We start from the raw sequence: 20,897 nt of genomic DNA on the forward strand, positions 1-20,897 counted from the left end.
TTCTTAATAACATCTTTTATTGATTCTGTAAGAAAAAATAGACATTTATTTGAGAGTTAATGCTTGTACCAGTGACTTCCCTCTGAGATTGAATGGAATATACATTTATAAACACTCACGAAGGGTCTGCAGGGAGCACACAAAGGTCACAGTCTTGGGTGTTCCAGGAAAACCCCGTGCCCACCCTGAGGACTGTTAAAGCAGTGGTCTTGGCTTCCTCCTAAGAGCTGGTTTGATGGCCCTCCTGGGAGGTGTGAGGCCCATCTGGGAGTGAGTGGAGGAGCTGGGGGCCCCTGGAGGCTACAGAGATGATGGATTCTCATCAGAGAGGCAATCCTATCTGCACATCAGCTGGTTTTGAATTAAAACATCTGTACAGCTGCTGGGTGTTGCCGCTTGGAAGCCTTTGTGATTCTTGGTAGCATCAGAATGTACTACTGAGTTTGGTACTGTGGCACCGGCCCCACTGGGCCCTGAGCCAGGAAAACAACAGATTAATATTTGGAACCAGAAATTACCCACTACTGGGAGAATGATTAGGTCCCTGATCTGAGCCTGTTCTATAGATGTACACACAGGCATGGGGCTCTGTGCTGCAGGGAGAAGAAGGGGCAAGCCTGAGCCCAGGCCCTCCCAACTCTGGTGTGTGTGTGTGTGTGTGTGTGTGTGTGTGTGTGTGTGTGTGTGTGTGTGTGTGTGTGTGTGATAGGCAGAGGGGCAGGGACTAGGGGCAGATTTCAGTACTCACTGCAGCTCACTTTCTCTCCTTAGCAGGACAGAGGACAGAGACACCTAAGACTAGGCCCTACAGGTCTCCAGAGGCACTGGATAGATGAGGAGCTGTGGCACAGTGGCCTTTCAGCCTCTCTGCTGCCCTTAGTGAGCAGGGCTGTGCAGTCAGGGCATGGGCCCCAGGGTCATGTACTGAGTTCTGGGCCTGAGTCAGGGGCTGCCTAGGACTGGCCCTGTGCTTATGGACCTCACAGGAGAGGCACAGAGAAGAACTAAGTATTCCTGGCTCCCAGCAGCAGCCCAGTATGGCAGGGCAGCTACCCTGTTCTTGACCCTTTCATGTGACCCCTATAGCTCCCGAGGCTGTGATTAAAGTCCCTTGTCCCTCCACGTTCTTCCAGCTCTTGGTGTCCCAGCCGGCCAACCCTGAAGTATGAGGAACACAGTACTGTTCAGGCCTGGTGATAGAGCCTGGCCAGCCTGGAGAGGCTCTCCCTCCTGTTCCAGTCAGCATCGCCAACGCCTTGAGGTCTCCTTTTCACGTATGCAGGTTTTGGGGCGTAAGGCTGTGGAAGGACACAGGAGGAGTTACATTGTCCTTGACAGCAGCCATATACCTAGATTGCCATTCAGGCAGGGGCAGACCTTGCTAGCCTGAGTTTTGGGCATCCTTTGTGGCCTATCCCATGCATGGAGTAGGCTCTACCATGGAACCCATAAAGCCTTTGCCTATGTTACTAGACATCCTTTAGGACCCAGCTCAAATGCTACCTGTCCCAGGAGTCCTCCTCTTGGTGTCCTTTTCTGGTTTTCCACAAGGTGCCTTGCCTTTCCCTCCTGGTCACAGGGTTAGACTCTGATGCCTGCTTCCTCTCTACCAAACCAAGCCTCTGACAGGGATGCAAAGGGCAGAGACATGCCACCTACCTGGGTCAGCAGTGCCGGGCTTCCTCCTTGAGGTAGTGATGACCTGGTTTTCATTCATCATCTGTATGTCCTGGTCTTCCTCTAGCTTACTGCAGGAGGGGCAGACAGAAGGCCCATCAGCCTCCAGGCCAGGGCCCAGCCATGCATCCTCATTAGGGCTGGCCAGGGGGTGTACCTGATGGTCTGTTTCTCCTGGTGACAGAAGTCAGTGTCCTCGGCAAAGAGGATGGTGTGGTGGGGCACGGTAGGCTCACATGTGGGCAGGATTCCCCCAACCAGGTGGCTCACCATGGCAAGAATGCCATTGTACACCAGCAAGTCATCTACCAGCAGCTAAGAGACAGAAAAGGAATGAGGTCCCACCCCCGAGCAATGCACCCCTCTACTGTCCCAAGCCCAAGCTTCCCTGAAGCCCTGTGTTGACAGTAGACCCACCCCACAGCAGCATGAAGGGCAGGTGCTGCCAGCCTGGGCTGCAGGTTCAGAAGCTGGGGCTCCAGGAGTTTCACAACACTGGGTGACCAAGTGTAGATATGGAGACAGACCCCATCTCCAGCCCCCACAGCTTCTGTTCTCTCTCCCTGGCCACCCAGTTGCCTCCCAAGACTGTGTGATTCTAGAGGGAGCCCTGAAAGCAACAGCAAGTCCAGGGCCAAGTTCAGGGCTGTTCTGAATTCACAGCTGGGTGGCAGGTGTCCCTGCTCTGAGGGATCAGGCATTTCCAAGGCTGCAACTGGGGACAGAGACCAAACTACAGCAAATGATAATTGCCCACAGTCTAATTCCCAGAGTGCACAACCATCTCCCACACCACCTAGAGAGGACTCACGCCAAACTCCTTCACCCCTCGCTGAGGTGTTTTCGTGTAATTCCACAGTTTGATCATTGACACAGTGGTGGGCAGATCGAAAATGACATATACCCGGTTCACCTGTCAGAGAGCAAAGCTAATTAGAGCAGCTGCATTTGGAGACAGAGCACCAGGGCAGGAAGCTGGGCCCCGGGTGCCAGTGGCAGCGCTAGAAGCCTTAAGTTCTGAGGTCTCTTCTCCTGGAGCCCGTTTTGAGTCAAGTCACGTGCAGCTGCATTTGGAATAAACCGCTGAGCTGGCTGTGGGAGGCCTGCTGCCTCCTGCTGCTGTGGCCCTCATTTACATACTGGTGGGGAACTGAGAGCAGCCTGGCCTTCTGTTCCTCAGGTGAGCCCAGGGACAGTCCCCACTTGCAGAGGCCAGGAGCATCTCCACACCAAACAGCATGCATGGTCCTGACCCATTTATCCTTTCCCAGAGTTACAGAGGAAAAGCCACAGTTCTATGCACGCCAGCACCATGGTTTTGGCTAGCCCATGTCTGCCGGGGGTGACCAAAGGGCTAGCCCTCAGCCCCAGATAAGCACAGCACGAACCAGTGCAGCAGGCTCAACATCACCCTCGCTTGAGGGCCAACTAAAGAACTCAGTGTCAGGTGAGCCAGGCTTGTGGGTTCCCAATGACTTGGAGACAGGAATGGCTGGGTGGGGGTCCTTCTGCTCAGACTCTTAGATTTCTACTGGAGAATGACAGAGAAGGGGAGTGAACTCCGGCTTTTGGCTGGAGTCTAAGGGCTACAGAGGTTGTGTACACCCCTTTGCAGCAGGGGGCCAGGTAGAGGGGTTGATCCTGTGGTCTTTGGGGATTGTTCCCTCCTCTGAGTGGAAAATGTCCATTTTATACTCAGTTACGGACCATGTTCTGCTGATGAACTGTGTCCCAAGGTGGAGGGTGCTGATGGCCTTTACCCTCTCCTGGACCCTCCTCCCTCCTCTCTGTGATGATGGATCAGGCCCACTGCAGGGCTTGAGAGCTGGGAAAGGCAGTCAGTGGTGAGAATGGCTCACTTGGCTGACTGGGGCCAGAGTGAGGGCGAGGTGGCCACACTGTGGCCAAGGGCAGTGATATAAGGAACAGAAACAGGCAACAGAGTGGGGGAAATAGGGAAGATGCCAGGGTGGAGTGTGCCGCAGAGGGCCTTGACAAAAAGAAGCAGTGAGATGCACATGAGGTCAGTGTGTCCCTACCCTCCAGCCACTGTGCAGGGACCCCTGGCCTCAGGTTCCCTAGAGTGCTTCACACATCTGGCACCTTTTTGTGTAAAGTCCATGGAGCAAGAGAAGGAACTGTGGGCCTGGAAGGGTTACACCAGAGCTCTTAGTTACAGCAGGCACCTCTCTGATGGCTCCCAAATGTTTTAACTGTCACTGGGCCCAGGGGTAAGAGCCCCTCCAAACCCAGGGCCAGGTACCTACCAGGCCAGGCAGGATGGGGGCCAGCCACATGTGCCTCCCATCACTGGTGTTGTTGACTTGGTCGATAAGCTTGTCAGGGGTTCGCACGTCCCCACATACACCCTCCAGTGCGTTCACACTGTCTGGGAAGGCAGCGATGTCTGAGGTGTAGGTTAAGCTGTCGTAACCCAAACTCATACGCTGTGCAGTGTGTCACCCTCAAGGTGGCTGTCAAGCTGTCAGCACGGTGTCTCAGGAGATGCTGGGCTGGTGTCCTACACTTTGGTAGGTTGGGAAATGACAATGAAAACAGACGCATTCTATTTTCTAAGAAAATTGGATTGTGGCTAAGGGGGGGGTTGTATGGGGGCTAAATGGTCAAGTTCAAACTCTGGGGGGGGGCCCGCAGGTGGGATAGCCGGAAGTGAGGGGTGTGTAGAAGCACAGTAGGGTAGCACTGTTGCTACTATTCTGAAGCACAGGTCACCCCCACTTGGGCAGGCAGGTGACTCTGGCAGGCCACAACCTTGCCAGGTCTGCCACCGTGGCCCAGCAGGAATTGATTAGAGCAGGGACCCTAGTGTGCATGTGCAGAATCTGTGTCCAGTTCTGTCACTGTGCCAGAGGAAATCTCAGGCTAGCTACTGGGCACCACTTATCCTGCCACCTTACCTGTAACAGGGGCATAGAACTTCCATGCTCTAAGACGGGCAGGAGAACAGCAGAGGACACTGGCTATGAGCTCTCTTGGTGGCATTCGTGGAGCTTATAGATCCAGGAGCCATTCACCAAGCTATGAAGAAGACAGTAACTCCAGAGACACTCAGGGCCCCAACAGACGCGGGACAAGCTTTGGGGCTATGCTTGCTGACATTTCCCTACCTGGAGGGCCAGAGATGGAGCACTCAAAGACGCAGATGATAAGCGGGTGACACAGAAGACAGGCAAGAGAGTTCAAAGCTTTACAACGAGGCAAGGTGACCTCAAGTAAACAGGTCTCAAGTTCCTCTCTGGACAATGAGAATTCCAGAATATTTGTTCACAAGATTTCTGTAGGTGCATGGGGCATATTCTAGCAGGGCCTGGTACAGAAGCCCCCAGGAAGCACTGGGCTTGGGGGGGGGGGGCTGATAGACAACAAGAGTTCCAGCACTGAGTCAGCACTGAGGCAAAGTGAAAAGGCATCCATGAGACCTTTAGTCACTGTCACTCCACATGACCAAGGGCCTTGTATTGACACTTCTCAAGTTAAGCTCCAGAGGCTGGTGCTACATTAAAAATACCAATGACCAAACTTCCAGACCAAAGTCTTCCAGAACTCTCTGGGCCAACCAACAATTCCAGCATGGGCACAGCATGAGCAAAGGGTCCCCCAGTTAATACACTCCTCTCCCACTGAGTTTTCCTGCAGATTCTGTCAGAGCCTTTAGAACACCAGGTATCTGTGCCCTCTTAGAAGGGCCTGTGCTTAGCAAGGATCTCCCCATACTCTCAACCATGAGTCTCTGATCTGCAGAGAACCAGCTGTAGTGGCCTTGGCAAGCATGGCTGAGAGCATCTCTAATGGCTCTGTGGCATCCTACCATATCATCATAATCATCATCACCACCATCTCATTACTGTGACTTCCATAATTAACATCAACACTACCATCATCATCACCACCACCACCATCATCAGTCACCATCATCAATGTCGTTTGTTTTGTGACAAGGTAGCTCAGGCTGGCCTCCAACTCACAGCTATCTGCTGTCTCTGCCTCTTGAGTGCTAGGATTAAAGGCGTGCACCACCATGCCCAACTATCCTCTTGTCTTTTGAAATGGGCCTTGCTGTGTAGTTCAGGCTACCCTACCCTCAAAATTATGCTGGACTCAACCCAGGCAAAAATCCTCCTGCCTCCCCCTCCTGAGTGCTAGAATTACAGCAGTGTTTTCTGTGCCGGCTCCTGCTCCCAGTAGAAAGGATACTGTTCTGGGACAACGGGATCCTCTCCCCATGCTGGTCATACAGCTCCAGCCCTGTGAGGCCGATGTAGTAGGGATCGCCCCAGCTGGACAGCAGCTGGAACTGGAAAATGACTGTGGCTATGGTTAAGGAAGACAGAAGCTCAGTTTTCTGGAGAAGAAAGCCACATAGTGGCAGAGGTGACAGCACTCTTCCTGTCAATGGAAGAGTCTCGCTCCCAGAGATGGTGTCTGTCAAAAGGAACATGGCATCACACTTGTCACACCATCTGCCCTGGGAGGGGACAGGAAGGAATAGTTTTAGGAGCAGACAAGGTAGGCAGATGGTACTGGGTGGGACACTCCTGTCTCATGCTTTGCTTTTTCTGACTATAAAATGATTACAACAAGAAACTTCTTCCCTCCTCTGTGTCTTTCAAGTTCATGGGAATACACATGTTAGGAATGGGGAAACAGTCTCAGATCTGGCTACAGCAGAACAATTCCTACTGACAAGGTCCATGTGGGCAAGGTGATACCTGCCCCCCCCCCATTTGATCTTCCTGGTCCCCAGGTCCTAGGAGCAGGAGCGTAAGTCCTGAGAGCCCAAGCACATCCCAGAAAGTCACAGGCAAAGGCATTGCTTTTTTCCAGATCTGGACACCTCCGGAGAGACCAGGTCAAGTTATCTGACCTCTCTGACTTGCTTCTTTTATTTATTGTCTTTAGCTTTTAGCTTCTCTCTCTCTCTTTTTTTTAAAGAGACAGTGTCTAGCTATGTAGTCCAGGATGGTCTGGTTCTCATGTCCCTTCTGTCTCTGCCACGCCTGACTCCTGTGATTTAGTGTTCAGGGCCAGGAAGCCGGGCTGCCACTGTGGCCTGCTCCCAGGACCGATGCTCGAATGGCCATGCAATGAGGCCACACTAGGAAGGAGAGTCTCTTGCTGCCTCTGTCCCTGCCTTCTCCCTGCCAGGTCCCTGGGTCACCTGTCTCTTTTCCAGCCCCTCTCAGCTGGGTCCTTTTTGCTACCTCCACAAGCCCAGTCTACGGAGAGGCAGTGGGCCCCGGGCTGCTCCCATGTCTGAGTGCTGCCTCCCTCAGCTTCGCTTTCCCTGGGTAGCATCCCAGAGCCTGGGAGAAGGATACAGCCACAGGGCATGAGTGGAGCCTCGTAGTCCATGCTGGCTTGCTCCAGGCTCTTTGAATCCAGTCTGGAAAGAGACCCAAACAGCACCATGAGCCCTTCTGTTCCGGGGTCACCAGAGATACTCCTCAGCCATGGACTGCAGACACAGCAGTACAGTGGATCCTATGTGAGCTGCCCTTGCAAAGCGGAGTTGCAGTATGTGGGCAGCGGAGGGGGACCCAGCTCTTTTCTGTTACAGACCCTTGCAATCCTCAGAGTAGCCTAGAGGTGGGGACACCTGGCAGAGTGGTGAAACCACTTGGGAAAGCCATGCAGCTGGTTGGTGGTTGAGTGGGATGTTCCTCTGGGGTCATTCTCTTAACAGCACCCCCTGCTGTCCTAGAGGAGCAGTTTGCTAGACTGAGGGCTAGGTGGTGCTGATGGGGCCGGGTGCCTGAGTGTGACAGGCCATTTAGATGGATAGAGGCCTGAGGAGGCCTCTCACTACAGTCAAAGCTGGACATAGCAAAGGCCCGGGAATGTAGAAGAGAAAGGGAACAGAGGGGAAGCCCTGAGTACTGTTGGCTTCATGAACCCCAGACCAGGCCTCAGTTTCCACTTCTGTGAAATGGGTATAAAATCCCAGCTTCCAAATGCAGATTCTAAGAAACAGAAAGGTCTCTGTGAATTCAAGGTCAGCCTAGTTTACAACGTTGTGTTCTAGGCTAGCCAGGGCTACAGAGACAACTACAACTCCAGCCTCTCTATAGCCCTCCTTGGACTATCCTTATCCTGTGCAAGGATACTGTTACAGTTTTGCCAATGGAGAATGGAACTTGTTTGTTTACCTATTGTGGCCTTTGGTGCTCAGACTTTGGAGGCTGTAAATGGATAAAACTCATTCAGTTTGCACCTCAGTGCTGGAAACCAGGGCCAGGACATCCTGGCAAACACAAGTGAGAGCTTCCCACCTGCTCTTTTTCTGGATTGGGTCTGGGGAAGAGGAGCTGTTTCTAGACAACACATGTGGCTACAGCTCCAGCCCTGAGGGTGCACACAGAGGACGCTGGTGGGCAGCCCACATTCCCTCACCTCCTGGTGGGTGCTGGTGATAGCCGGATCTGCATGTAGTCCCCAAAGAGGATTTCTTGTGCAAAATCAAAGTGACAGTTTCCAGGCCCCTTTCGGATAAGAAAACCTTCTGCAGGAGACACGCACAGGCCATCCAGGGACACATGGGCGATTTTGACCTAGCAAAGGAGACACAGCTTGCCTGAGGCCTAAGACAGTGGATGGCTTTTGTACCATGCCAGGACATCTGGCCAGGCCTGAGTTCCAGGGACAGTCAGGCTGCATTTCAGACACAATGTTGAGGCTGGGCACAAGATACCTGGAGTCAGGCCCCTACCCAAAGGATACTTACCTATGCTTCCTATCCATGTGTCTCAGTCCCAGGGGAGTTTGGGGACTTGGTGGGGGACCCCAGCATCAGGCAGTGGCCTGTGGCAGTGCGGTGAGGTGGTCAAAGGCACTAGCTTGAGAGCACCACCTCTAGCACCAGTGCTGGGCAGGCCTCTAGCCTCCCTTTTTCTCCCTCCCCACCTGAGAGATGCGCACACGTCCATCCTTCTCCTCTCAGCACCTAGCAAGCCCTTTCTGGGCACATAACAGAGACCCAGCTGGTCCTTCTGACAGGTAGTGGCACTGTGCTTAGTACACACCTGCGCACGCGCGTGCGCGCGCGCACACACACACACGTGTACACACAGGTACACACACACACACACGTACACTCTGTCCAGGCAGGAATCTCTAGCCATGCTGCTGGGATCTACCAGCAAACTGCAAAGGCTATGAGCATTCTGAAGCTATTTGCCACCCCTGCCTTTCCACTAGCAATTGAAAGAGAGTATGGGCTCAAAGCTTGACAGGTTGAGACCAGACTCTAGCTGTGTAGTTCCCAAGAGAGTGGCAAACTCTTTTCCAGCCTTCCTTAGAACCCTGAGAGGTTAGGCAGCAGAGGGAGGCAGGGTAAGAACCTGATGAAATGAGGTAGGCACATAAGCCGGCACATCGCATCTTCCCCAGTGCTCAATAGACAGGGGGTCCATAGCTGATACTACAACCGTGGATGGTGTGGGAAGGGGACCTCACAGCTACAGGAGAAACAGACTGCCCTGGGCTGTGGGCTATGTCTGCTGTGTGCAAAAGGAAACACAGCTTGCTCTCTCCCTGGATGTCACCCCCTCCATTTGGAAGATTCTGGAGGATTTATGCTCCTCTCCAGCACCCACACCAGCCATTCATCATGCTGCCTCCCTGACAGTGGACTCCGCTCTGCCCAGCTTACCCCTCGGTAGGTGTCCTCGGGAGATTTATTGTAGTTCCAGAGGCGCAGGCCAGCAATGCTTTGGGCTCTGTCAAAGTGGATCATAACCACATGGTCCAACCCAGGGGAAAAGGGGATCAGCCACATGTGCTCATCCTCGGTGGTGATGTTCATGCCATCGATTAACCTGCAGGTAAGGAGGGCAGGTCAACAAGATGGTGGGAGGCTTCCAGAAAGCCTGCATCCCTCATCCACCTGTGTCTCAGGAGGTGGGTTAACAGTGAAGTCAAGCAATGATACTTAGAAGGGGTAAAAACAATGTATGCTCAAGAAGAAGCTGAGAGGCACTCATCCTCACCAGGCTAACTGACAGGTGTGTCCCCCTTTGGAGTCCCCAGGGTGAGGGACTTCTGCTAGTGATTACGATTCTGCACATCAGGAAGGCTGGCTATAGAAATAAGCTCATCACAGAGCTATGACGCAGGTACCCTAGGACATGCAGTGGTTATAACGGTGAAAACGACAATCATGAGATGCTGTGGTGTGGCCTGGGAGGCAGACCACACACAGCAGGGATCATCTCAAGCTGGGAATGAGGTCATGTTCTTGGCACCAGTGCTCAGAAGGGGTGCACTGGGGTGGGGGGTGAGCCTTTTCTCTGTTGTCCAAATGTTCTGAAAGATTTAGGGGCACAGTTGGGGGCGTGCATCCCATTTCTCTTAGTAATAAAATATGAGGGGACCCAGCAGACCTAGGCTAGGGACAAGAGGGACAAGTGACAGAAGAGGCAGGTGGTTCAATGCTTGTGATGAGCAAGCCTGCTTGGCAGCCACAGGTCTGAGTGTTCCAGGGAAACCCCAGTCAGCAGGAGTGGTTTCCAAACCAGTTACCTCAGCCTCACTGCATCTGTCCCTGCCTCAGTTTCTTCAGCCTGGACCCAACTTTTGTTCTCCATGTGGCATGGCCACTTGGAGACCTGGTCCCGGAGGCAATCAGCCCCACACCATACTACCTTTGGACCCTTGGGGACCACTGTCTTGGGAGCTCAGGCTGTGGCACCAGTTCCTTTATCTAAAACTAACTTTCCCCCTTACCATTTGATAGTTTGAGGTTTAGAATAAATCTAAGTGTTCATCCACGGAGGTAAAGCGTTCTCTCTCCTGTGCTCTAAAAGGCTGTTATTAAATTGATGGATGGTGTGTCTTACAATTGCTGGCATGTTAAAACTGAGGAAATTCGGTAGACCGATCCTGCTGTTTGTGAAGGAAGCTGGCTGCTGCCGACTGCTGTTTCCTTCCAAAGCAATTACCTCCGTCTTGGAGACTGGCTGCCAGAAAGACTGTTGCAGGGTTTTGGGAGAGGGGGCACTGGAGATGGATGGCAGAGAAGCTGGTAGCAAAAGAAGCCTCCTGTTGGGCAGTCACCTGGTTCTGTCCCGAGACACCCAATAGTAACAAGCCTCTCTCATGACCAGATCAGGGTCTGTAAACACTATGACCACCACTAGGACCCTGTCATTGCAGGGGTATGGTGGAGGCCAGGTTGGGTCAAGAGAGACAAGAAGAGTCCGGGCCATCCTGCCATATCAGAAGGCTATGGAGGGTGGGTACTGGGTGGTAAATGCTTGCCCTAGATGCCAAAGGCTCTGGGTTCCATCCCTAGAACTTCAAACAAATGAAAATAAATATTGCAAATAAATACATAAATGGACACAGGTGCTCCCAGAATCTGAGACCATGAGCAAGGATAAAAACAGGAGAGATGGCTTAAGGGAAGCCCCATGCCCAGAAATAGATGACCAACAGAACAAGAACTCAGAGGCATCTTTGAAGGTTCTCTGTCTCATGTTTTGTCAAGGCAGATTTTTTGTTTGTTTTTAAACCTTACAGGTCCTTTGCATATATATTATGGCTTCCAGTTTTGTGTTTTTGTAGGGTTCCTGTGTGTGCGCAAATGTGTTTGTCTCTGTGTCTACATGACATTCTTACTTTTTTTTTGGCTCTTCTATTTGTTTGTTCTTGTTTTGCTATTTTATTTTATTATTATTCTTTAGATCCCTTTTTGTTTTCTAATGAGAGATAGAAAACATATGGATCTAGAAGGGAGGGAAGGTGGGAAGGAATTCAGAGGAGTTGGGGGAGGAGAACCATAAACATTATGTATTGAATAAAAAAATCTTTTCTTGTTTTCGTTTTTCAAGACAGGTTTCTCTATGTAGCCCTGGCTATCCTACTCACTCTGTAGACCACGCTAGCCTCAAATTCAGATATCTGCCTGCCTCTGCCTCCTGAGTGCTGGGATTAGACACCTGAACCACCACACCTAGCTGAAAAAAATCTATTTTCAATAAAACAAAAATAGAGAAACACACACACACACACACACACACACACACACACACACACACACACACACTGGAAGAGACGAGTTGGTGGCATGCTTCTGTAAGCCCAGCACTTGGGAGGACCCTGAACTTGAAGTCTGGTTGGTAAACAATGAGAGACCCTGTCTTAAAAGGAACCAGTACCATGAGGTTGGTATTCCTCCAGAGTGAAGAGAGCCTATAGAACGGGGAAAAATGTTTATCAGCTACATGTAAGACAGGATTAATATCTATATACATAAATAACTACAAAATTAAACATTCCAAATGCATCCAATCAACTAATGAAGTGAGTAGACAATTCTCAAAAGAAGAGATACAAATGGCCAACAAATATTTGAAAAAAATTCAGCATCCCTAACAATCAGGGAAAACTACCTTGAGAATCGGTCTCACCCCATCAAGGAAACAAATGGCAGCCAAAGCTGGGGAGAATGTGGGGAAAGAAGACCCCTCATTCCTGCTGTTAGGACTCATAGAAAGTCATTATGGAGGTCTTTCAAAACCCTGAAAATAGATCTACCATATGACCCAGCTGTAAGTCTCCTGGGTATATCCCCAAAGACAAAAAGTCAGTATGCATACCAAGAGATATTTGTACATTCGTGTTTATTGTTGCAGGATACACAGGAAGGAAATGGACTGAGTTTAGATGTTTCCCAGTAGCTGGATGGTAATGTGGTACATACATGCAATGGAATTTTGTGCATTCATAAAGATAACTGCAATCATCATGGTGGATGCAGGAAAACAGACACAGCTAGGAGTATTAAGAGAAACAGGCCAAACTAGGACAAATACTGTGTGTTTTCTCAAATATTGAGCCTAAACCTTACATTATTATGTGGGGGGCACCTGTGCATTTATATTAAAAAAGTAGAAAGGGAATCACTGGAATGAAAGGAGAGATCTTAAGATGGAGATAGAAGCATAATGGGACACTTAAAATGGGCATCAGAAGTGGCTTAACTGGGAGAGAAAGGAAGCTAACTGGGGAGGGTGCAGGGAAGGATGGTGGGGGAGGGGATGAGTGAAAACAAGCGTAATGATGTGTTTATGAAGTTGCCTTAATGAAACCTAAAAAATTAAAATAAATGAAGGAAAGAAGGAAGGAAAACAAGTCCCCTGAAGCTTGAGAGTTTCTCACCCAATGGCACACATGGCTACCTGGACCTTAGCTCAACTACACATACTGCAAGAGGGCTCAGGCACCACTACTTACAGATTTAGGTGTGACAAGGACATTGAATATGTGTTTGCCTTTTCAAGTGCTTCCTGGTTAGAGATATGCACAGAAGCGTTTAAAGATGACATTATGATTGAACAGGAGGTTGTCAGGGTCTCTGTGGGGTGATGAGCCAGTGCGTGGGTGACAGGGATGGACACACTGGGCAAGTGTGGGTTTCTCCTGCAGTTGGCCAGGAGCAGTTTGTAGGCTTAGGTCTAGGTCCTCCAGCTGACCTGCTGGGATCTACAGGCCAGGGTGGCCCCAAACAGTCAGTGCCTGGAGAGGGTGAAGGCCACAGTGAAGGGCCATCTTAAAGGGATGAACCGGCCACAGCCAGAACAAGGGACTGAAATGTGATCATTCTACCCCCAATCTGTAATCATGGGGATTATTTCCATGGTATGCATGAAGAAACCGAGGCATAGGAGTTCCCCAACTCAGCAGTTAAGTGCCAAGCTGGAGTATTCCATGGCTTGTATTCAAATCATGACTCCACTTAACCAGTCTGGGCACTTGTGGCCACTTTCTGACTTCAGCTTCCTCCTCTATATATAGGAATAAAAATAAAGACTCTTAGTCTATGCTTGTGACTTTCATGGATGGACACCTATAATCTAATAACAGCCTGGCATTTAACATTCCAAAATGGCACTTGCAATTTTGGTTATGTTGTCCTCACTGTTACAGTTGTGAGGTTTGGAAAATTAAAGCAGAGAAGAGATTTGAACTCCCATCCCTCAAACTCTCCTTGACTCAATTACTTCACACAGCTGTTGTACTGGCTGGTTTTGTGTGTCAACTTGACACACACTGGAGACATCTGAGACGAAGGAGTTGAAATGTCTCCATGAGGTCGAGCTGTAAAGCATTTCTCAATTAGTCACCAATGCGGGAGAGCCCTGACCATTGTATGGTGTGCCATCCCTGGGCTGGTGGTCCTGAGTTCTTTAAGAAAGCAGGCTAACCAAGCCATGGGCAGCAGGCCAGTAAGCAGCACCACTCTATGACTTCTGCATCAACTCCTGCCTCCAGGTTCCTGTCCTGTTTGAGTTCCTGCCCTTACTTCCTTTGATGATGAACAGCAATGTGGAAGCATAAGCTGAATAAACCCTTTCATCCCCAACTTGCTTTTTGGTCATAGTGTTTCTTTGCAGCGACAGAAACCTAACAAAGACAGCTATCCAGAGCAGCAGTCCAAGTATAAGTGACAGGTGTCCATGTGAATGAATGCTATAAAAACTTGTCTGTTCACCCTGGCCATGGTATCCGGAATATGTAGGAAGCAGGGCAGCCATCGTGGCTTGCAGAAACTTTCTTCTCACTTTCCAGTTGGCAGAGGGGAGAGGCCTAGGGCAGGCATATGCAAACGCAGACTATGTCTGAGCAAGGCTCTGGCTGAGGCCAGTGTGATATCACAGCATGCAGCCCCTCAACAGGGGTCACCTATAGAAATGGTCACCTCCACTTCTTTTGGCTACATACCTTCCTGGAAGTGTCTGATGTGGGCCTGATGCCTGGGACACAGAGCATGCCCCTTGACCCCGATTGTACAGTCAAGCTTCTACTACTTACTTGTCTAGGGTCCGAGAGTCATCGGTGTACTCGGGCAGGTCATTTAAGTCCCTGGGAGAGGCAGAGAGCTGGTGCGGGTGGATGGGCAGGGCCTGGCCATCCTTGCCCACTATTTCCAGGCCAGTGAGTCCTATGTAGTGCAAGTCACCCCAGGAGGCTGTGAAGTTTAGTCGGAGACCTGTGAGGGAAGGAAGTCAGTCACCGCCAGAGACTCTGGAGCCACAAGAGAGCTGCCCTTCAGCCTCTCCACTCTCCCCTCACGAGCCTACTCTCAGGGCTGCGCAGGTCCAGACCACTGCCAGGACACACTGCAGGCAGAAAACCCACGAATGGCTGGGCCCCTCACACCATGCTTTGTACACTGTTAGCTCCCTCATGCTGTTTCATAGTCAGGTGTTCCTCTCCTGACTTCTAACTCCCCAGGCCTCATGAGGCACCAGGGACCCCTAGTTCTCCCTGATGATCTCTCAATCGTTCATTTCTCTATGCCTTTCTTCTATGGCAAGGCCTTTGCACACACTGTTCCTGTTCCCTGGACTGTGCTTGTGTTTTTCGAGGCCAGGTCAGGGTTGCACTTACAGCCGTCATGTCTCTGTAGACTTCCCCCGCCAAACGTGACCTGCCAGGTGGCTGACTCCTCAGGGAACGACCCCACTTTCTTTTCTAGATTATTATGTGCCCAGGTATTGGCACAGTGCCTGCATATAGTAGAGGCTCAGTGCCAATGAATGCCTGACAGTAACTAAATGAGACAGTCACACCAGGAAGCCACACACCCCGAGTTTGACACTGTGTGCAAATGGACTCTTCTGATGAGCCCTCACTGCATTCAGGCTAAGGGAAGTGGCTGCTGACCCCATCCTTCCACGTCAGCTCTCACCCTGCTTCACTAGAGACCATTTCAGGAGACCTCCTGTGGCCCTGGGACACACATGCCAGGTGACTCATTCCATTGCCTAGAAAGGTTCCCTTCTATTGCTCTCTGGGTCACACCCTGTCACCCTGTCATATGCTTGGCTGGAGTTGCCCTATTTCCAGTAGAGCAGGGTCAAGCTCAGGGGCTTTCTGACCCTGGAGGTTCCTGGCTTCTTTTAGCTCCTGCCTGAGTTCTGAAGTTCAACTCTTTAGACTTCTGAATGATAGCATGGCAGGCAGAGCTGGCAGAAAGCCTGGGTCATGGGGTACTCCATATTTCTTACAAGAGGATCTGTGAGCCCCACAGACTTCCAGAACACTCTGGGGGCCAGGTTACAACCTCCCACCTCCCTGAACTTGACATCTTGCCCTGTGCCCTGTCATTTCCCAGCATCCTCTTTGTGACTCTGTCTGTAAACTTCCACTCTGTGGTGCCAAAGTCAGCCCGAGCATTAGGGGGCCAGTGAAGACTTGGGTCCTAAGCAACCCTGAGCAGAGTTCTTGTCATGAACACATACCATCCAGGGTGTGGAGCAAAACAAGTAGGCTGCCCCTCCAGCCTGTGGCCCTGTAGTTTTCCCCCCCAGAGCTGGGTCAGCTTCTCCAATCTGCATTTGGACTGCATGGCTTACTTTGGTCAGCAGAGTGGATTGTGTGCTCAGGAGGCTGTCTCCTCTTTCTGTCCTGCCCTGATGCCAAGGCAGCTCGTCACCTGTTGCTCTGGCCAGCAGCAGCACATGCAGGCAATTGCTGGCCCACGTGCTGGCTGTTCAGAGGTATGAGCAGGCAGCGGGGAGAACGCCTCAGTTGCGCAGGTGAGGTGAACTCAGAATTGCGAGTACTGACGGCTACAGAGCACTGCATCCAGGCGCTCTACTGTGGGTATGTTCTGCAGCAAAAGCTGACTGATACATTCCTTTCCTGGCCACATTCAAATGTCATCTCTCAGCCATTTTCTGACAGTGCCCCCCGCTCTCCCTGCCCTTTTTCACTTGCTTTCATCCTAACTTCAAGAGATAGTCTCCATTAATGTGCTTGTTTATTTCCCTGAGGCCAGGACTGACTGTTCTATCCCCAGAGCCTAGAACAGCAGTGCCCAACAAATAGATGCTTAATCAAGTTTTGTTTTGAAACCTCTGATTGATAGAAAAGTAGGTAGGTGGTCAGTGGATGCGTCTCCCCTAATTTATAGTGAATGGTAGGCGAGTCCTTACTGATCGTCTGTGTATGCCAACTGTGGTTTTAGAACTAGAGTTGTGGGGAAACAGCAGTGAGTCTCGGTGTGAACAGTGCTCATTCTGCAGTCAGTGGACACCTGGCAAATGCTGAGGACCACAGCTGTACACACCGCTGCAGGCCCAATCCCAATGATGCGGTGGGGTGGAGCGTGGCAGAGTAGGAGCAGGGTGCTTAGGGAGGGGAGGGGGCATCTGGGCTGAGATATGAATGCTAACAGGGGGCATGCTATGCTACATTCTAGAGGAAGAGCATGCTAGATGGAGAGAACAAGTTGGACCCACATCTGAAAGCAGCTGGCCAAGAGAGGAGAGAAGTGTTAGACTGGAAAAGGAGGCGGGGCTCAGTTCCGTGTGGAAGGCAGGCATAGTGCTCACGATGTAGCAATGGGAAGTTACAATAGGTTGTTTTGCTGAGGCAAGATCTCTCTGTGGTCTAGGATGGCCCTGGAACCAGTGATCCTCCAGGCTTAGCCTCCTGAGTACTGGGACTACAGATGTGCCCCACTATGGTGGCCCAAATATGGCATCAGGGCAGTGGTGCAGGCTGAACTGTGTCTTGGAAGGACTTCAGCAGGGCCGTAAAGAGAGCCAGGAAGGGAAGACACTGGTGCTGAGTGGCCTCACTGGGAATGTTCATAGTGGAAGAGAGCAGCAGGGGACAGGATCAAGGTCTATTTAGGAGGCAACAGAGTCTACTGGTTTGAACAAAGAAGGACAAGACGGCATTGATCCAAGTGACAGGGTGAGGTAGGGAGTGTCTCAGATGGAGAAGGCCTGGAGGTGGAGGAGGGGGTAGACTGTACAGGAAGAGGCAGAAATGCCACCTCTCCCTGGTAACAAGTCTTTCTTTCCCATGCTTACAGTCCCTTTGTGTCTGGCAAGATGCACCTGATCCCATTGATCCGGGGCTCTGAATGCAATGGCTCTCCTTGTGAGCTGATATCCATGTTCCATATTCATTTTCCTCGGGTGCATCAATTAGTATTTATACAAATGGAAATTAATTTTGTTATTTCTCTCATGCTTTGGCCCTCTCGACTTCTTCCCTATTCATCGTGGCTGATATTTGCAAAACTTCCCAAATGAGTGTCATCTGCAAATTAGCAAGTCATATATTCCCTTTCAAAGCATGAAGAGGATTGGCTATGTTCGCCCATTGCTGCCCCCCTTCCCTGCCCCAGGGCTGCTTTAGTAAAGTGTATTCCACTGGTGCAGGTTGCTGGGCAGGTGGATGATGGGATGAGGGTTCAGAAAGAAGAGATGTAGGGGTCCTGGGGCTCTACACTCAAGAGGGAGGGATCAACACAGTGGAGAGGCCCAGTGCTTTACCAGCATGTACAACGATCAAAGGTCATAGTGCTCTACTCCAGGGCCAACCGCCTCAGCCACTGCAATGTCATTTCTGAAAAAGACTGGGTTTGTTCAATGCAAAGGACAGTTGTAAACAGCCTTTTGGGATAAATTATCAGGTAGACAGGACAGTGGCAGCTTCTGCCTGGCAGCACCTTCACCTGTCTTCCTCTTCCAGGGAGACGTCCTGGCTCAGACAGGTTGTCTGGGCAGCTGACCACTCTTAACCGGGATGCAGGGACAACCAATAACCCCAAGTCTGGCCAGATACTGTTTTCATATCTCCCACTGTCCCCCTCCACCATGGTGAACCACATAAGAGACTTATCCTTCCACCTCAGCTCTCACCCTGAGACAGTCCTGAGACACAAGCTAGACCCAGAGCCTTAATCTTGAAGCTGTATCTGCTGGGCAGTAGACATGGCTTCTGTTCTGGGGTTGCCAGTAATGGTGGGTGTGAGCACAAAGCTCCTGAGGCCCTGGTGCATGGCCCTCCCCATGAGTCACTGGTGAATGGTCTCCATGGAGAAGAACAGAATAGGGGAAAAGGGTCGGCCAAAGAAACCCACCCTGCCCTGAAACCAGAGCAGTGAAAGAAACACTTTAGCCCTGAACCCAGAACCTAAGAAACACTCCCTGACTCTGAAACCAGAGCCAAAAAGAACCCCCCCAAAACCAAACAACAACAACAACAAAACCCTACACTTTGGCCCTAGAACCAGAGCCAGTGAAAGAAATACACCCTACCTCTGAAAATAAAGCCAGAAGCTAAAAAAGGCCAGTAAAAGAAACACAGCTTGTCCCTGAAACCAGAGCCAGCTCTGCCCCTGGCCACCTGAAACTAACCAATCCCTAACTAACTGAGCAGGAAAACTAACCAATCCCTGAGCAGAAAATCTTCTCCCTAGGAAAACTCCGTCCCTAAGAAGCCCTATATAAGTCCCTCTGCCTGTTCAGTTGCTGGTTGCCCTTTCCCATCCTGACAGAGGCAGTCACTCTCCTGGACACCTCCTTCCCAAAAAAATCTCTTCCTTAAAAGAGTTTTGGGTGAAGATCTCTTTCCCCTGGTGTGGAGCAGAAGAACCTTCACTGAGATGGTCCCTTAGGGTGGCTGAGCAGAAAAATCAGAAGAAACAGTTACATCTGCTGGGAACTCCCTTAGGAGGTGAGCAGAAAAAGTAACTTTTCACTGGAGCAGGAGGAGATTGCTACTTTTCTGCAGGGGCTTCCCCTTTAGCAGACTGAAGCAGAAGAAGTAACATCTTCAGATGGAGCTGAGCAGAGCAGAAGCAGCAGATGGCTATGCTAGGACATTCCCTTAGAGGAACCAAGCAGAGCTCAGGACTGTTACCTCCTGGGGGAAGACCATCCCCCACTGCACCCCAGCATCAGGTATAGCCTGACTTCCTGACACATCAGGATACCTTTTCCTCCAGAGCTGTCCTGTTGCAGCTTCAGTCTCCAGAGCTGTCCCTTTGCAGCCCAGGGCATAACCTGACTCCCTGACAAATCAGGATACCTTTCCCTCTAGTGTGGTGATATCTTGCTTGTACAAATAAAGCCTGTCTGAAGATCAGAAAATGGAGCTTGTTAAACCATAGAGGTTTGGAGGTCTGTACAGACAGGCAGGAAGTGAAATGGCTGGGTTGGCAGAGGATATAAGCAGGGAGAAAGGAACTCACTCGCTCTCTTGTCTGTTGAGACACCAAGGAGGTGAGGTGTGGCTGTGGCTTGCTCTTTCTTCTCTCTGATCTCTTAACATTTTCCTCTATTTTATTATTTAGAACAATACAACTTCCTTTTACACTCCAGAGCCGTCTCTTTGCAGCTCCAGATATAGCCTGACTTCCTGAAAAGTCAGGATACTTTTCCCTCCAGAGCTGTAACACTCACAGGGTAGAAAAATAGACACAGCAAACCTCCATGGTGTCATTTCCCTGCCTACATCCAGTGACCCTAACTTCTAGGTACATAAACCAATAGATTCTCTTTTGCTGAATTCAGCTTGAATTAAATTTCCATTGTGTGTGTGTATGTGTGTGTTCCTGTGTATTAGGGTGTATGTATGTATGCATGTGGAAGCCAGAGGACAACCTTGGGTGTCATTCTTCCACACTGGGTCCTGGGGCACACCAGTTAGGATAGACTGGTGGTCAGAGAACCCCATAGTTTCATTTGTTTCCACCTCGTCAACAACACTGGGATTACAGATGTGCATTGCCATGCCTGATTTTATGTGGGTTCTAGGAACTAAATTTTCTGGGGTTCCTCTGGGTTATATGCCAAATGAGCTATCTCCCTTCCCCTTTATTTGTTCATTTGTTTATTCATTTATTCAGGCAAGATTGCCCCCCAGACTGGCCTTGAACTCAGGTATTCCTGCCCCTGCCTCTCAAGTGCTAGAACTACAGCTCTTTAGTCTAAAGTAATTCAGTGACCTGGAAAGGATAGAGCTCTAAGGATTCAAAATAAGTCACCTTCTTTCTGTCTAAGAGACCATTTTTTTTCCTTTCGGGTGGGCAAGGGACAGGGGAGGGTTTTCACTGAGGACAATGGGAAGGTATTTGGGGAAAGGGGCTGCAGAAGGAGGTACAGTGTGCACTAGGCACCACCCAGACCCTCGAAGGTCACAGCCTCAGCTACTTCCCCAAGTTAATGACTGTCTTCAGAAAGCCATGTCCTTCCAGGATGCAGCCTATGCCATGAGGACACAGGGACATGAAGACTAAGCTTTCCCTCAACTCAAAGGTCATCGCCAGCAGCCACTGCAGCTTCTATGCTTCCCATCAAGCTGCTGAGGCCACCTTTGCCTTCCGTCCAGACCTGCCTGCCCCTCAGTGTAGGGAAGGAAGGCTCCAATCATCCTCCCTCAGAGCTACTTTAGAG

General features: G+C 50.6%; 1 protein-coding gene across 5 annotated transcripts in view; it reads right to left on the reverse strand.

Moving 5' to 3' along the window:
- Window positions 1-20,897, reverse strand: part of Katnip (katanin interacting protein) — a 165,805-nt gene continuing 144,908 nt past the window's right edge. For all 5 annotated transcript variants that reach the window (XM_040754736.1, XM_040754746.1, XM_040754733.1 and 2 more), the window contains 10 exons: window positions 14,509-14,686; window positions 9,347-9,512; window positions 8,089-8,246; window positions 7,017-7,081; window positions 5,893-6,003; window positions 3,945-4,084; window positions 2,489-2,590; window positions 1,835-1,992; window positions 1,660-1,748; window positions 1-1,298 (listed from right to left, as the gene is read on the reverse strand). In XM_040754736.1, the coding sequence (XP_040610670.1) occupies window positions 1,240-1,298; window positions 1,660-1,748; window positions 1,835-1,992; window positions 2,489-2,590; window positions 3,945-4,084; window positions 5,893-6,003; window positions 7,017-7,081; window positions 8,089-8,246; window positions 9,347-9,512; window positions 14,509-14,686 (1,226 nt within the window). In that variant the 3' untranslated portion in view covers window positions 1-1,239. The remainder of the gene's footprint in view (window positions 1,299-1,659; window positions 1,749-1,834; window positions 1,993-2,488; window positions 2,591-3,944; window positions 4,085-5,892; window positions 6,004-7,016; window positions 7,082-8,088; window positions 8,247-9,346; window positions 9,513-14,508; window positions 14,687-20,897) is intronic.

The sequence above is a fragment of the Mesocricetus auratus genome, unplaced genomic scaffold (genome assembly GCF_017639785.1).
Source record: "Mesocricetus auratus isolate SY011 unplaced genomic scaffold, BCM_Maur_2.0 Super-Scaffold_4256, whole genome shotgun sequence".
NCBI classification, from domain to species: Eukaryota; Metazoa; Chordata; class Mammalia; order Rodentia; family Cricetidae; genus Mesocricetus; species Mesocricetus auratus.